General features: G+C 44.5%; 1 protein-coding gene across 1 annotated transcript in view; it reads right to left on the bottom strand.

The window, feature by feature from the left end:
* Nucleotides 1-214: 214 nt before the first annotated feature.
* Nucleotides 215-18044, bottom strand: part of chsy1 (chondroitin sulfate synthase 1) — a 30263-nt gene continuing 12433 nt past the window's right edge. The window contains exons 2-3 of the mRNA XM_070554618.1: nucleotides 3998-4493; nucleotides 215-2509 (exon numbers count right to left, since the gene is read on the bottom strand). Coding sequence (XP_070410719.1) covers nucleotides 917-2509; nucleotides 3998-4493 — 2089 coding nt within the window. The 3' untranslated portion in view covers nucleotides 215-916. The remainder of the gene's footprint in view (nucleotides 2510-3997; nucleotides 4494-18044) is intronic.

Here is an 18044-nt window from a genome sequence, read left to right as displayed (position 1 = left end):
TTTTAAATAGTGCCTTCTAGACCCCCCACCCCAACTATATCAGTCATTCATATCCTGGTCGTGACGAGCTACTGTACTGTTTGTCAACAGACTGTTTTAATTTTGGGTGGAATACTTTTAACAACAGCATCATGGGTCTTCAAACGAGCTGACTGAAACCGAGAGCAGCAATGCACAGGTGAGAAGACAGACTCACAAAACCGGTGAAACCGGATAAAACCATGCAGGCTTTTTTATTCTTAGGTCAATAGAACTGGAGCTGTAGCCCTCCTCAGCAGACGGCCATCAGCCACAGCAGTTTGATTTCAACAAGATAAACATTTTATAATAAAGACAACCAGCAATGCGTGATTTAGAACAAACAGCACCTCCCCGGGGCTCTACGCCTGGAAACACTGTCCAAACACACCCATGCACGCGCAAACACCACCAGCTGACAGCAGACATCTTTGGTGACGCCACGTTTGGGATCAAGTAGATAAAACTGATTAAAATCTAGATTATAAAAGCATTTCAATATATGTATTAAAACAATACAAGTAGAAAATGGAGCTTGAAATTTAAATAAATTAGAAAACAATTAAAAGCAGATCTCAAGGACGTCAAATCAGCAGAACAAAGAGAAACTAAATTAAAAAAGCAAACAGTGTAACAGCAACCATTAGATGAGATACACAGAAGCACTGGACAGCTGAAGGAGCTCTTGCATACACCACAAATATCTGTTTACTGAAAAACGACGTTAGGTCCAAGCTGTTCATCATTATGACGTTTCATGTGGCGGGTTCATGAACAAAGGCTCCATTATAACAATCTGAAATATTCTAGTGAAAAATAAATAAAGACGTGAAATCACACCCAGAAAAAGGAACAGACACTTTGCATTGATGACATCCTAGTTCTTCTGCTGCTTTACTCATGCTGTCCTAACAGAGCCATTATTGTTGGACAGTCTCCTGAAGCTGTGGTTGTTCTTCTCTAGCCAGAGTTCAGCCAGCTGCTGAGTGGAACCGTATGAGGAAGCTTTGGAGCCGAGGCACATCTTGTACTGCTTGGCCTCAAGGTTAGGATCACATATGACCAGGTGGTGGACGTGCACTATCCCAGTGTCTGTACTTCGGAACAACTTAACTCCTGACTGGACAAATTTGTTGTAAAGGTCCACATCCTCCAAGCCCCACCCCTGTATCGAGGTATCAAACCCTCCTGCTCGAACCAAGTCTCCTTTGTACACACAGACAATACCAAAACCATAGGTCCTCCATAGGCCAGTCTTGGAGGTGAAGACATACTGGTTGTTACTTGGGACCTTCCCAGAGTACACCACTTTGGGGTCGTACTGACTGAAGATGATGGGAAAGTAAGCCTGCTCCCCAAAAGCAGCATTGGTCCGACATCGTTTGAGAAAGTCACTGGAGAAGAGCAGATCCACGTCACAATAAAAAAGCAACGACTCATTGGAGAAGTGCAGGGAGCCCACCTCCAAAGCTAGAGCCCTGGAGAAGGAGCCTGAGACAGGCTTGATCTCCATCTCAGCCCGAGGATACTTCATGTGGTACTCCCTCATCAACTCAACCTGCTTGACCCGCTCGGTGTTGTTGTCTGTGCTGAAGAGCAGGATTATTAGTTTGACATTTAGATTGGGGATCAAACACACCCGCTCAAAGTTTGCCATGAAGCGCACAAAGATGTCATAGCGCCCTGATAGCGGCACCAGAATGTTGATTTTGTCCTCCTTTGGCTCCCTTTGTTCCTGTCCAGAGTTGGCTAGTTTAAAGGGCACCAGCATTTTGAGGGAGTTGGACAGGAACGAAAGGGAGTCAGATTCCTTATTAATGTGGCTAGCCAGAGCCCCGGCATCCATCTCCTCCTCCTCTCTGAACTGGATCTGGCTGAAGGTCTGCTGTAAGTAAGCGTGTCTCCTCACAGGAACAGTCATGGTCTTTCCTTTGTGCTTTTTGTACAGCAGCAGCAGATCCAGAACATATTCTGCTCCATACAATGGATTGAGCCTTCGGTAGCCATACTGGATCTCTTTGAAATCAATGACTCGTCCCCGTGTCTTGGCATTGGAATTAATCATCTCCATCACTTGCATAATGATGTCGTCTAGAGCCTGCCTCTGAGAGGAGTCCATCCCACGGCGAGGTGGCTGACTATCAGACGATGAAAAGAGATACCTGCCTGTCAGAAACTCCCACTCCAGAACATCCTCCCGCTGATGAGGATGAAAGCGCATGAAGGAAGGAGGAATGCCTAGCTGGAGATCCTCTCGACTGGGCTCAGCTGCACTATAACGGCCCATCTGAACAATTTCTCTGTGGAGCTGAATTGTTCGGTGGCGCAGGTCTGCAATCTTTCGGTTAAGCATGTAGCTGTGCAGACGATATTGGTAGGGGGGGTTCTTGTTGGGGTGCAGAGTGATGGCTCGGTGGATCTTGCTGTTGTGGAGCTCTCGTATGTAACCCTTCTTATTAGGTTCATAGTTCTCATAGAAAAGCTGCTGCATCTGTGGAGACATGAGGAGGTTTGGCGTTAGAGCTTGAGCCCCCTCAGTGGCTTCACGATAATTCATATTCGTACTCACCACTACCCTTCTTGCTATATTAATGCAACTTCTTAATGGTCATTGTTACATCACTCCTTCAGACTCACTAGCCTGACAATCCTGATGGAAACCACGTGTTACTCTGAGCCTTTGTGTCTTGAACATGAATAGACTAGACCTGTACTGACCCTAATGTGTAAGCGCCATTTTAGACCCATTTCAGAACTAAATTCAGATTATAAATTACATGCAACTTTGATGGCTAACAGATTGAACCTTTTTATACATGTTACTGCTTCCTTTTATCAGTAAGTAAAATTATATTTCTGTACTTTATTTTGCTGGTTGAAGGGGGGAATGCTGTGTCATTTAACTGGATAAGAAATATGAGAGGACGCCCATCTTCTGTCTCCTGCCCGAGACGAGTTGCTAGCGCAGTCGGCTGGCTGTTCCCATTTTCCAGTGGTAGCTGACACGCAGCAAACCATCTTCCCATGCTAAGTGCAGACTGTTTTCCTGCCATCGCCACAAACAGAAAGCTGTTTTGGGGGGTTTAGCGCTTTAATAATCAGAGGCAAGAAAGACAGGACCTAGCTTGGACGTGGCTGGGAGCCCTGGCCTTTCTGATCAGATCATTCTCCACGGCTGGAGATAAGCAGGACAACATGCTAACCCAAAGTTAACGTTTTTTCAGGGATTTTTAGCAAGAAAAACAGGAAACTCCATTAGCTTCAGGTGAGCACGTAACTAATGTCCGTGGTGAATGAGCTGATTCAAAGGCCAGGGCTCCCAGTCGCAGCGGTCTGGCTCTGCTTGTAATTTAACAGTCCCAGTCCATATTAGATCTCCACAGGCAACCAGCATGACTACAGCCTCACACGGGAGCCAGTCGGTCATGCGAGTGGGCTGCCACACTCCCTGGAGCCCTTCTTAGCTTCTTGGGTTAGCTAAGGTAGCTAGTAGCTACATTGATTACATTTGTTCCAACCCTGTTCTAAACGTAACAGCCCCAACCTCAGCTCCATCTCTTTTCCCATTTTTGGATTGTCTGGGCGTGACTCTGTAAAAATATCAGTGGTGGGAACCCTCCAGTTTCTGGCTTCAACTTGCCCCCTGGCAGAGCAATGGGCAGGCTATGTCCATATTTTTAAATGTCAGTGGTTCCAACTGATTCATTTATTCATTGTACTGATGGGGATGTCTTAAAATCCTCTTGACCACTTCCCCTCATGGTTATTATTGACACTGGTTAAACTGTAAAAGCTGGCCTCGCTGCATATACCCCTTGATTACCCCTGATCTATAGTCCAGTACTTTTGCTCTACCTTCTTATTCTCACATACTGAACACATCCATTAACCCTAAACCAGTCCAGCTCACCCAGGCACCGTCAGTCTGCCCAGGTCTGGACCAAGTAGCTTAAAGACTGAATGAAGATAAAGTTCTCACCTCATATGACCAGACACACTGGACCCTAGCAAATCTCCTCACACACCGCCCCACCTCCACATCTTCATGAGTGGTGTACATCTCCTGTAAACACTCGCGAATGTGGGGTACCATCCTCCTGAGGACCTCCCGGCTCATGATGACGCCTGGACCTCCCATACAGAAATTCTCTCCAGGCTCCAAAGCCAGTTTCCCAAGCTCATCCCGAGCCCCCATTCCCGTCTGGCCCAAGAAGATGGCCTCGCTGCTGTTCAGGCTTCGCAAGAAGCTCTCCAGCTTCTCACTCTTTATGTAGACGTCATCATCTGCCCTCATGAACCACTCATACTTGTCCAAGTAATGGTCATGCATGTACTTCAGCATCATGAAAGACTTCTTCTGAGGAGGATAGGAGTCATCCACATTCTTCAGAGACACAATGGGAATAGGAATGGAAGTGTCAGAGCCCTCACTGGAGAAAAACTCCACACGTCCCGGGATGGTTTGTGCCCATGTTCTGTAGGTAGAAACACACACACACACACACACACACACACACACACACACACACACACACACACACACACACACACACACACACACACACACACACGATAGTTTGGTTAGGACTTAAACTTTTAGGAAGTTTTATATCTGCCCAAAAACCTCAATCAATCCAAGCTTTATTTATAAAGCGCCTTCGCGACCCTGTCGAGAAGCCCAAGGCGCTGAACACGGTACATGAGAAAAGTTAAATATGATGAATAAATCGAAAATAAAAGCAATTCAAATATTACAAAAAAATGTAAAACATTAATGTAGAAGACAAATGGGTAAAACAAGGGATAAAGGGACCAATGAAAACAGGGAAATAAATTCAACATAAAAGAGGGCCAAATTCAAACATGTTCTGGAAACGCCAAGCGGAGGAGGTGTGTTTTTAGGTGACTCTTAAAGACTGGCAGAGATGGGGACAGCCTAACTGAGGGTGGCAACTGGTTCCAGAGTGACGGTGCTAGGACTGAGAAAGCCCGGTCCCCACGGGTACGACACCTAGAACAAGGGACAACGAGCAGGCCTTGGTCAGAGGAGCGCAGAGCGCGTGATGTGGCTAGATAGGGGGGACCACCACCCTGGAAGAAATTGTAAACAAAGACGAGGAGTTTGAAGTGTGAACGATAAACCAGAAGCCAGTGCAGGGAGGCCAGAACCGGACTGATGTGGTCCCGTTTCCTGGTCCCAGTCAGGAACCTGGCTGCGCTGTTCTGCACAACCTGTAGGCGACGCAGTGATGACTGACACAGCCCTGCATATAGAGAGTTGCAGTAGTCAAGCCTAGAGGGGTGAATCTTCACTTGTCTCCCGATTCAATTCGATTCGATATCCCGATGCATCACGATTATTTCATATTGATTTGTTTTCATCGATAAATAGAAGACGTCAGATAATTGCTTTTTACTTATTTATTTATTTTTTATCAAAAACGTAATTGACACAACCTGCCATCCCTGAAAAGCTCTCCATTCACAACAGGTTAGGACAAAACATTTTAAACATTTAAGATTTAACAAAGTAAAACAATCTGCTTCCTCGTTCAACACCACGCCTCAGGCTGAGAAAAGCACGCTTTGCAGAAACTCACAAAATCTAAAAAAAGTACTGAAAACCTACAGGACACATAATGTAATAATAAAATACATAATGTGTTCATATATGAGTGTTTAATGTCTCTGAGCAGCTCTAGAGTCAAATTTTTATGCCACAGTTGAAGGGTGTCAGAAGTAACACCAAATGAAATGTTTGACTTAGTTTGTTGTTTTATTTGAACCCAGTGGTTCGTTTCTGAAATGTTGGAGAATGAATCAAGTTCTGTTTGATGCAGAAAATAATAAAACATAAAACAAATTCTACACTTCCAATAATATTTAAGATGTGTTTTATTATTTCTGATAATAACACCAGCAGACAGCTGTGGGCTGGATTAGGATTAAATTACCCAGTTGATGGATCTCCTTCACTAGCCAGCTAACTACAAACCTTTCCACTAACCTGTCCTGTGGGACCCTCATGTCCATGCTGTCTCTGGAGGAGCAGATAGGACACAAGACCTCCTGTAACTTAAAATGAACCAAAGCTTCCTCCCAGTTTCTCTTTAAGCTGAATTTAACATCAGTTTATCATCATGAAACAAAAGAATAAAGTGGAACAAGAACTTCTATCTTCTATTTCTCTCTCCTCTTAACTTCTCCGTGTCCCTAAATAAAAGAGACTACGCTGCAGCCGCCGTCACTCTCCCCTGCCACCTCCCCAAGACCGGATCTCCCAGCATGACAACACTCGGTCTGACTGAGCGCTTCGAGGAGAAATAATAATTAAATTATGTAATAATTAAATTATGAAAATAATAGCGCGTGTTTGGAGCATCGGTTTGGAGGAGCATCCTCCGATCCTCCCTCTCTCTCTCTCTCTCTCTCTCTGTTGCTGTGTGAGCGAGCGGAGCGCGCCGCGTGACAACCCACTCAATTAACATAATTCACGGCCCAAATCCAACAGAACCAGTCGGTTCTGGTTTGGTCTCAGGTTACAACTCTAGCGCTCAGCCCTGCAGTACCACATTAAGGCGGAACCACTTGGTACTGTAAATGTGGAGGACGCGCACTCTGACAGATTTGGATGCTGCGCTGGTGCCGCCGTTAAAAAAACAAAACTACATTCCACTATAATCCGATTATGGCGTACTCTTCTACGATGCAGAATCGTTTATGTCCGCATCCCGATGCATCGATTATTTGATTATTTTCCTCAGCTCTAATCAAGCGTAGAAATTACAAAAGCATGGAGTACCCGCTCCAGGTGGGCTCTTGACAGCATAGGCTTGATTTTTGCAAGGTGTCTCGGGTGAAAGAAACTGGACCGGATCACAGAGTTGATGTGAGCATCAAATTTAAGTCCAGCGTCAATTTTCACCCCCCAAACTGGTGACAACTGGTTTTGAGTAGGGAGAAAGAGGGCCAAGATCAACATAACGACCCACAGCCCTGCTATTGGGGTGAAAAACAATGAGCTCTGTCTTTCCCTCATTCAGATGCAGAAAGTTGGCCATTAGCCAAGACTTTACCTCAGGCAACAGACAGAGGTGGAAAGTAACGAATTACATTTACTCACGTTACTGTAATTGAGTAGCTTTTTTGTAAATTTATACTTTTTAAGTCGTTTTTAAAATCTGTACTTTTACTTTTACTTGAGTAAGTTTTTAAAAAAGAATTGTAATTTGCTACATTTTAAACCATATCCGTTACTGAGTAAAAATAAATTGTAGGCTTAATAAATTAAAAATATTACGTGTAGCAGCGTCTGAACAGAAAGAGACACCTGCATGAGCGCCACGTCTAAACCGGGGGGGGGCTACACGCTTTATGATGAGGACAAACAGCCATTTTTACCGCAGTTTTGCTCAAAAACATCAGTTCAGTCCCTCTGATCCACTCGCTGTTGACCTCCTCTCTCCCTCCTCTCCTGTGGGTTGGAACCCGCACCTTCGCGCACCGGTGTGACGTCATCAGAATTCTGCTCGGTTCGGCAACCAGACTCGGTTCCGTGTTTGAAATGTGTTTCCTCACCGCGCACGGAAGCGGCAAAATAACGTTTAGCGCTCCTAAGAAGCGGATTATCAGCGCTCTGCTCATAAAACAGAAGACCTGCAGGCCTCTGTGAGTTAATCCTGATACTGTTCAGGTGTAAACATTGTGCTCCATCCCTGTGTTTGAACTCAGAAGATGCTTCTTGATGCCACAGATATGTTGATGATTTAGCTTGTTTCTTTATTTTACTCCAGAATAAGAGATTAAATTATTACTAAAGCAGTTCAGTGTAGTTAAATTAGTCATTCAAATGATTCTAACATGCTGCTGTGTGTGTGTGTGTGTGTGTGCGTGCGTGCGTGCGTGTGTGTGTGTGTGTGTGGGACTGCATAAGACAGCATGGTTTCATCAAATCCATGCATCCTATATCTTGGCTGAAGTAATGGCTCAGGAAAATAACTTGTATTTAATAAACAATGATGTCTCTGCAGTGTTTATGATAATGTTTTATCTTATACAGGTGCTGGCCAGTAAATTAGAATATCATCAAAAGGTTGAAAATATTTCAGTAATTCCATTCAAAACGTGAAACTTGTACATTATATTCATGCAATGCACACAGACCAATGTATTTCCAATGTTCATTACATTTAAATTTGATATTCATAAGTGACAACTAATGAAAACTCCAAATTTGGTATCTCAAAAAATTAGAATATTCTGAAAAGGCTGAATATAGAAGACACCTGCTGCCACTCTAATCAGCTGATTTACTCAAAACACCTGCAAAGGCCTTTAAAAGGTCCCTCAGTCTTGTGTTGAAGGCACCACAATCATGGGGAAGACTTCTGACTTAACAGCTGTCCAAAAGACAATCATTGACACCTTGCACAAGGAGGGCAAGACACAAAAGGTGATTGCTAAAGAAGCTGGCTGTTCGCAGAGCTCTGTGTCCAAGCACATTAACAGACAGGCGAAGGGACGGAAAAAATGTGGTAGAAAAAAGTGTACAAGCTCTAGGGATAACCGCACCCTGCAGAGAATTGTGACGACAAACCCATTCAAAAATGTGGGGGAGATCCACAAAGAGTGGACTGCAGCTGGAGTCAGCGCTTCAAGAACCACCACGAGGAGACTCATGAAAGACATGGGATTCAGGTGTCGCATTCCATGTGTCAAGCCACTCTTGAACATGAAACAGCGCAAGAAGCGTCTCGCCTGGGCCAAGGACAAAAAGGACTGGACTGATGCTGAGTGGTCCAAAGTTATGTTTTCTGATGAAAGCAAGTTCTGCATTTCCTTTGGAAATCAAGGACCCAGAGTCTGGAGGAAGAGCGGAGAAGCACAGAATCCACGTTGCATGAGGTCCAGTGTAAAGTTTCCACCGTCAGTGATGGTGTGGGGTGCCATGTCATCTGCCGGTGTTGGCCCACTCTGTTTCCTGAGGTCCAGGGTCAATGCAGCCGTCTACCAGGAAGTTTTAGAGCACTTCATGCTTCCTGCTGCTGACCAACTTTATGGGGATGCAGACTTCACCTTTCAACAGGACTTGGCACCTGCACACAGTGCCAAAACCACCAGCACCTGGTTCAAGGACCATGGTATCCCTGTCCTTGATTGGCCAGCAAACTCGCCTGACCTTAACCCCATAGAAAATCTATGGGGTATTGTGAAGCGGAGGATGCAATACGCTAGACCCAACAATGCAGAGGAGCTGAAGACGACTATCAGAGCAACCTGGGCTCTCATAACACCTGAGCAGTGCCACAGACTGATCGAGTCCATGCCACGCCACATTAATGCAGTTATTGAGGCAAAAGGAGCCCCGACTAAGTATTGAGTGCTATACATGCACATTCTTTTCATGTTCATTCTTTTCAGTTGGCCAACATTAGAGAAAATAACATTTTTTCATTGGCCTTTAGAATATTCTAATTTTCTGAGATACCAGATTTGATGTTTTCATTGGTTGTCACCTATAAATATCAAAATTAAACGTAATAAACATCGGAAATACATTGGTCTGTGTGCATTGCATGAATATAATGTACAAGTTTCACGTTTTGAATGGAATTACTGAAATATTTTCAACCTTTTGATGATATTCTAATTTAATGGCCAGCACCTGTATATCTTTGGTCTGGGAGGTGTAACTTATCATGATGCAAGCCTTTTAAAACATGTTAAAGAGTTACAAGAGGAGATAAATGCATGAATTTAAAGTTCATATTTGGAGACCAACCTTCACAGTTTGGAGGCTCACGCTGGTGAGGAGACACCATTAGTTCTAGTAACACCTGGGCTCCCAAGGCCTATTCTGACAGGATGGATGTTACGGGACCCTTAAGGATTCCAGTTGGATGATTGGAGGATTATTTAGGAGGATTGGGATGAACAAACTGGTTTCAGTGGTGAAGGGTTAAAGGTATTGGCTCGGCATTAAAATTGTAGAAATGCAAAATAACTACACTTTATTATCTATATAAACATGTACTGGGTCCAGTTTTTTATTTTATTAAGGACTTTTGTCATAAATCATTACAGAAAATCCAAATCCTCTCCTCCAGACAGTGAAGAACTGTGTTTCGCATACGTCACTCCAGCACGTAAAACAAGCTAGCTGCTGATGCTAATATTGTGAATTACTGTTATTTGTTTACTTTGATGCTCCTAATTATTACATAAAATTGCGTTTACAGCTGCAGCAAAAGGTCTGAGCCATGTGTCTGTGTCCTACACGCATTTTTAAATAACAGGTCTGATCTAAAATAATAACATACATCTATAAATCCATCTAGAACCGCACCGCTACTTCTGGACTCCAGACGAGTCCCGTTAGCATGACTGCAGCAAAACTAACCGTGTTCGCTCCGGTAAGGAAAGAACAAGTCCTTAGGGAAAGCGACACACACACACACACACACACTCACTCACTCACTCACTCACTCACTCACTCACTCACACACACACACACACACACACACATATACACACACACACACACACACACACACACACACACACACACACACACACACACACACACACACAGAGAGAGATAATCTAAAAGATGATCTCTATATTTCAACATTAAAACCTCCATGACATCCTGGATTAGTGCAAACAACGAATTGAGCTAAGGAGTTACTCCAGCATCAGGAAGATTTATTCTGGTAAATTGTTGGTTAAATATTTCCCAGTTATATCAATAAATACACACAGCAGTAAAACTGTAGATTACTGAACTATATTGGGACACATGATGGAGCTAAAACCAGCTGAAAACTTGTCAGCTTAGAGCTCCCAGTGGAGCACAGAAATGAAATATTTAAGAAAAGTAAACAAACTGTACCGATTTTGGTTCTCAAGATGAACAGAATCCTCCTCTATGTCCAAATCAGGTCGCAGGTCTTCTGAGTCAAATGGTCTAAAACATGTCTGCACCTCTGGTAGTGATATCCAGCTGGCGGGGTCGCAGTTCGGTTGAACTTCTCCAGTAACCTAATAGCCGTTCTCGTCGCCGTATCCCAGAGAAAAAACAAATCTGATGGACTAGTAGAGGCTTCAGAAGCTACATCTGAATGATGACACATTGTTCTCTGCTATAACGCTAACGCAGAAACAGCGGAGCCAGGCGTTGTTTACTACAGCTGTTTCAGCAGAGCTCCATGTGAAACGTCAACTGCTGCCCAGGGCTTAGACCGGACGTTAGTTTCTGTTTTTCCTGCGCCAGTCACAAACATCAGATTTTCTTTCAATTCCAGCCGTCAAAATCCAAAAACCTTTTTCATCTGAGATTTTAATACACATTTACACATGCTGTTCAAACAAATTTTGCCTCTGGCCGATATCTTTAAATGAGTGAGTGAACCCACTACCAAAGATGAACTCTGCTAACTTTAAAAATCAGCTGCTCTAAATAAGCATTCAGGGAAAAGTCATGGGCTTGTGACTATAACCTAATTTATGTTACTAGTTTGCAGTGTAACTGCCTTTGTACTTCAATATGCATATTTGTTCATTTAATTAAAAAAACGGCCACTTTGACATTTATACCCCATTGTCTTTTTTTAACTATTCCGAACAGCCCGTCCTTGCACAGTGAAAAAAGTAACTAAGTAACTTTTACTCTGACTAAATTTGAAATAAGCTACTTTTTACTTTTACTTGAGTACATTTTGAGGCAGGTAATTTTACTTGTAATTGAGTAAAATTTCATGAAAGTAATTATACTTGTACTTAAGTACAACATTTTAGAACTCTTTCCACCTCTGGCAACAGACTACGTTTACATGCAGCCAATATCCGGGTTAAGGTCGGTATTCGGGTTTCTGAGGTGATCAGAATAACCTGTTTACAAGCATAAATATGTAGTGGGATGAGTCACCTGCCACCAAGTAATTGGACGACCTATCATTGAGGGAAGGCGCTCATATAAATAGGGCCTGAGGTGGCGCTACAGCAATCTTTTACTTTGGCTTAACTTCCGCTTTCTGTGTGAAGTGCCATTGTGTACGGGACTCCGGCGTGTCGGACTGTGAGTACTATTTAAAAACGCTGCAGTAGTTGCATGGAGTCTGGTGTTTATTGGTTGCTCCTGCCACAGGAATTGTTGTATGTGGTCCTCCCAGAGTAATGGAAGGCTTCTCTTTTATCCTATGTGCTTCAAAGAAGTGGTATATACATCTGCGCTGCTCTCCACTTAGCTGTGGCTTTAGGATAATACTAATTAATTTGTCTTCCAGATCCAGGAAGGGGTGTGTCTCCACAGGAGACTCTGTTGTTCTGCTGTTCTGCTGCTTTTCTGCACAGTTTCATGGGATCTCTGTTTACCGGTTGTTGACCCGGTGCTGGACCATCATCCGGTTCCAAGGCCTCTCCACCCTGCTGCTCGGACTGGTTGACGGGATCAGCGGAGACCATCGGGAGCGGCTTTTGTCACTCGCTCCTCTGTACTGAATACCAGCGGAGGGCGTACACCCGCTGTGGGTTTGGATATTTCAACGAGGGGCTGCGGGCCCTACCGGCAGTTGTCGTCGGCCCGGGAGCTCATAAGGACGGCTGAGGCGCAGGCTAATAGACTCGTGTGCAGGCGAGCTGTATGCTCGCTCATTCCCTGACGGCCTGCCTGCTCAGTCGTGGCTGTGTTTTAGTGTGTGTGTGTGTGTGTATGTGTGTGTGGATTTGGATTTTTACCGTGCTTTCTGTTTTCTTTTCATTTAGGCTGTGAGCTGACAGTGGTGGTCGAGCCCTGGTGGTGGTCCCATCTGATGGTGTGCGTGTGCTCCAGAGTCACTTCACCCCCCGAATGCATGCACGTGTGATTGGGGTGAAATTACTTGTGGTTGGTATTTAGTTCTGGGCTCTCTTAGGCAGTCCCATTAGTCAGCCTCAGCCTAAGTTGATTTGGTTTTAGTCTGTGTTGATCTGAAGGTGCATGGTGTTTTTAGTACATTATTTTAAACTCAATTTATTGTTTTAATAAAATCCTTGATTTTGTGGAATGGAACTCCGTCTCAAGCTTGATTTGTAAAAATGAACTAATGTGCCTTTAGTTTCAGTCGTTTTGGTTCCTGATAATCAGGTGGCGTTGTATTTCTAAATTGATAAGTGGCCCCACTCGCCACAAATACAAAGAGTTACCCCTAACTTGCATAACCCGATTTAAATGCGGACGTTGGGGTAGCGTCAGGACGTATAGACAACGTCCAGACGCAAAATGCGTCATTTCTGGTTCTTCTTGTTCCGGTATCCGTGAAAACAACAACATGTTTCCCAGTTCGGAAGAGATAGCGACCGCGTTTGTTTGCGCTTTAGTTTCCTCGTCACTCCAAAAGTGTGGTGCTGTGCCGCAACTTGCCATGTTGCTCCCAACTTGTTGTTTACTTCCGGTGTTCTGGCGCATACAAGACGTCTCGCTACTCAAAAGAACAAGATTCCTCGTGAATAGAGCATGCGCAGAACACACGCTTTGATGGGGATATCCCGATATGCGTTTACACGACCAAACATTCGGGTTAGAAAAGGGTTACCCCAGGTGTAGTAACCGGGTTTTTAAAAACCCGGTTATGAGCATATCCGGGTTTTTGGCGGTGTTTACATGGCCGTGCGGAACCGGGTTATTGTGAATATTCGGGTTTTAAAAGGGTTACTGGCTGCATGTAAACGCACTGACAAAGGACTGGATAGAGTGACTTTTCTCCTGACACACTGGAGAGTAAATCTGGCAATTGTCAGCATAGAGATGGAACGATAGGCAATGTTTACAAAAGATTGACCCCAGAGGAAGCAGATGAATTGCAAACAAAAGAGGACCAAGGATCGATCCCTGCGGGACCCCCCAGCGGAGCCCCTCCCAAGAAGAAAAAACATCACCCAGTTTAACACAGAATGTCCTGTTGTGGAGATACGATCTAAACCAATCCTGACCACATACAACAATTCCTGTTGCCTTCTCCCTCAACCCAAATCCTCGGATCACGCATTTTAGCTAAAAGGCTAACGTTAGCTTGCCTTGCGTTGACTGCAGAGTTGTGGGTGATGGTCAAGCAGATGTGTCATGAGATTTGAAGCATTGCTGCCTTTCACAGACACTTTTTCTGCTCGTGCTGCAAACAGGATAGCCGTCCGTCTTCTATAAACTCCCTCGGCATTCTTCAAATATCTAAAATATGCCCGTACTTCCGACTTTGTCTTCTTTGAGGGACAATAAATGTCCTCCTGAGCGCTGCCGTCTCCTCCTTTGACCATTATTTCAGCTTTAGCTTCAAGAAAGTTTTGGTTGTAAACAGCAAAGCGTGCATGTGCCGCCGGCAACTTCAGCCAATGATACGGTGGCTGGTAAGGGTCACCGCGCCTACACCGGAGCCACGGTAAACCCACCAAGATAATATTTTTTTTTTTAAAAACAAGACGGTTATTATTATTGTCAACTTTTTTTAGCGGGGTTTACTGCTACACTGGTTACTGTGACAACCCTACCTGATCGGTTTGCTTTGATCTATTTTGAAAATTCCGATCAAAACCGATAGAGGCGCTATCGGACGATTACGATCAAATGCCGATCCATCGGTGCATCCCTACAAAATAGCACAACTCCCTACTTATCTGAGCAAAAACAAGACGACTGTCATTTAAAGCCGATATGGATCAGTCAAGCGTGCAGCTGCCAAGATGCCACTTGCCACCAGTTTGGCCAAATTTCAGAGCTGCAACATCACTGGAGTGCCCAAAAGCACAAGGTGTGCAATAACTCAGAGACATGGCCAAGGTAAGAAAGGCTGAAAGACGACCACCACTGAACAAGACACACAAGCTGAAACGTCAAGACTGGGCCAAGAAATATCTCAAGAATGATGTTGGGTATTTTTATAATTGTACCTTTTTGAGGCCTAAAAGATGCCCATTTTGTGTTATTAACACTTCATGAATCTCTGTTTTTGCCAACTGTTGCTGTTCATGAAAGGTTGAGCAAGGATGTTGATTGTGGGTTTCCAACTGAAAACTGTACCTCTGTAACCTGAGAAGGCCCGCCTTCTCCTCCATCCATTGTGAATAAAGCCCTGACAAACTAGGAGCACACGGGAGTGACATGGAGAAGCCTCGGAGGAGGTTTCTCTGTGTTAACTCTCCATGTTTTGGGGACTCAGGGTAAAATGTCTTCATTGTTGTCATGTGTGTTATTTCAGGTTCCAGGGTTATGGAGATTAAATATTACCTAACATTCTGGTCTCCTGATGGAGACCACGGGTATGCAGAGCTGGTGAGGTGAAGGCTTTGAGGCTGGAGCAGAGTGGGGGCTGGTTGGTTGAGTCCAGCTTCTCGCATGTTGATTCGCCCACATGGACATTACAAATAATCTCTCTCTCTCTCTCTCTCTCTCTGTGTCGTCCTTTAAGGTAATATGGGATAAATCTAATTACCTATCAAATGGTGGCCCGTACGGGGAAGGCAGAGCCTAGCGGTGAAAGATTGTCTCCAGGGAGCCGCGTGGCGCCACTTCTTCATCAAAAGTCTGGGGGGCTGCAAACTGTCCCGTCGGCTGGCTACATAGCTCTGCAGACAAACTTTCATCAACAGGCTCTCGCGCTCGGAACTCAGGACGAATTTATAACGCGGAGGAGAGTAAGTTAATTCATTAATTTGCATCTGTTTCTTTAACCACTGGCAGTGTGGTTTAAGTTGATTGAGGTGGGCCTGTTGCGGCCGTATGTGTGTGCGAACCTCTTGAGTGTGTGAGAAAGTTTGGTTGATGACCGGAAAAAGACGGGAGACGATGGATCAGCTCTGGTGGAAAAGCTCCGGAGAGCAGACAGCCAGCTGAATAGCACGCTGGGTGAGTAAAAATTAATTGAACCTTTTTCCTAACAACTGGACGACAGTGATTTTACGCTGGAAGTGATGGAAGTGAATCCACGCATGAAAGACGTTTCATGCCCCGGCTGAGAAGCTGGTCCGAGAGCTGCTGGACCTTGTCCTGGACTCCGATTGCCTCAAAGCGCTGCGTTAAAGCAGCCAACCGCAGTTTGGCACAGACACACCCCTTTTTGCAGTTGCCGGCAGGTGGGCTGTTTAGTTCTGTCTACATGGAAGTGCATTGAGATGTTTTCGCAGCGAGTCCCGGACTGCGCACCCCGCTCGTTTTGGGTTTACTGAACATGTATGTGAAATGTATACTGGCTTGGCAGCATGCCTGCGGCACTGGGGGAGAAGTGGTGATGTGTAGCCACGGTAAAGCGGATAGTAATCTGAGAGAGGAGAGGCCAACGGAGGGAGGTTGTAATCCAGTCTTTTGTCTGCGTACATAAGACATCCCACGGCGGAATGTGGGTCGTAATAGGGTTGGATTATGCAAAATCACTTATGTAAACTCATTGTTTTTAGGTGCTACAAAAATACTCCAAATTAATCACCGTTATTTGGCTTAAAGATCTCAAGTCGGTCTAATTTCCCGGTCTGTGTTATGTGTGACATGGGGCTGCGTTCCATTTTTGTGGGTGGGCTTGCCGGTTTCCGTGTTGTGTATTGTTTAAGTTGTCGCTGGTGACTGGCATGTTTTCTGTATTTGTGTTGTATGTCGCTTTGTGGTTTTTTAATTTGTGTGTCAAAGCTCTGACTGTTGTGAGTGAAAGCCTGCAGGTTCGTTTCTGTTTGTGTGTGAGAGAAGTTTTGGGCCAAGGTTCTGAAGCCTGAATGTGTGTCTCGGCCGAGATCTCTGAGTGGGTGATCCGAATGTAGTTCTGAGGCTTTGAGCCTAGTTTGTTCTGTGTGAAACGTGCAGATTCTAGACAGTCTATGTTCTATGTTTCTGTTTTGTTCTGTGTTGTCTTGTTCTTTATTCTGTACATGTATGAATAACACTAACATCCTGTGACGTGTAAGTGTGGGTCAGAAGGCTCAGTGTGTGTGTGTGTGTGTTTCCTGAGAGATGTTGGAGAAGAAAGGACAAGGAGGGGGTGTATGAGAGACAGGGAAGTGTTATGGGGGATGGTTTTGGTAAGGCTGCAATCAGATATGGAAAGAGTGTGAGAAGTTAGAAGAAAGGCGAATGGAAGAAGGAAATATTGGACAGGTGAGGAAGGAAAGGATAGACGGAGAGGAAAGAAAGGCAGAAAGGGAGGCAGAGGAGACAGGTGGAGAAAAGAGAGAAGGCAATAGGAAGTTTTAAAGAAATGTTTGAGGAAGTGATGATTAGGTATAGAACATAGGGACAGAAATGTTTGGTTCTGAAATCTTTATTTTACATTTAATTTCTAAGATCTTTATGGTCAAAATTCTAATTAGAAATGAGCAAAAAGTTCGTGAGTGAGTGAGTGAGTGAGTGTGTGACAGACAGAAAGGAGGTGTGATGATTAGCTAAATACTATCTGAAAAAGTAATTGCTCTTATCTGCATGATAACTCTTACTAAACTAGTAAACAAAATGACTTACGTAGATAGAATGTTAAGCAGGGATAAACACATCCATTCTCTAACTCCTTCAGCTTCACCGACTGAATGGTTGCCCAAATATGATGGAGACCACGGGTATGCAGAGCTGGTGAGGTGAAGGCTTTGAGGCTGGAGCAGAGAGGGGGCTGGTTGGTTGAGTACAGCTTCTCGCATGTTGATTCGCCCACATGGACATTACAAATAATCTCTCTCTCTCTGTGTGTGTCGTCCTTTAAGGTAATACGGGATAAATTACCTATCAACTGATTTTTCTAAGGTTTTATGGACTGATGAAATGAGAGTGAGTCTTGATGGGCCAGATGGATGGGCCCGTGGCTGGATTGGTAAAGGGCAGAGAGCTCCAGTCCGACTCAAGACGCCAGCAAGGTGGAGGTGGAGTACTGGTTTGGGCTGGCATCATCAAAGATGAGCTTGTGGGGCCTTTTCAGGTTGCAGATAGAGTCGAGCTCAACTCCCAGTCTTACTGCCAGTTTCTGGAAGACACCTTCTTCAAGCAGTGGTACAGGAAGAAGTCTGCATCCTTCAAGAAAAACATG

Source organism: Nothobranchius furzeri, chromosome 9 (assembly GCF_043380555.1).
Source record: "Nothobranchius furzeri strain GRZ-AD chromosome 9, NfurGRZ-RIMD1, whole genome shotgun sequence".
Lineage (NCBI taxonomy): Eukaryota > Metazoa > Chordata > Actinopteri > Cyprinodontiformes > Nothobranchiidae > Nothobranchius > Nothobranchius furzeri.
The sequence above is the reverse complement of the archived record's forward strand: the minus strand, read 5'-3'. Positions and strand labels throughout refer to the sequence as shown.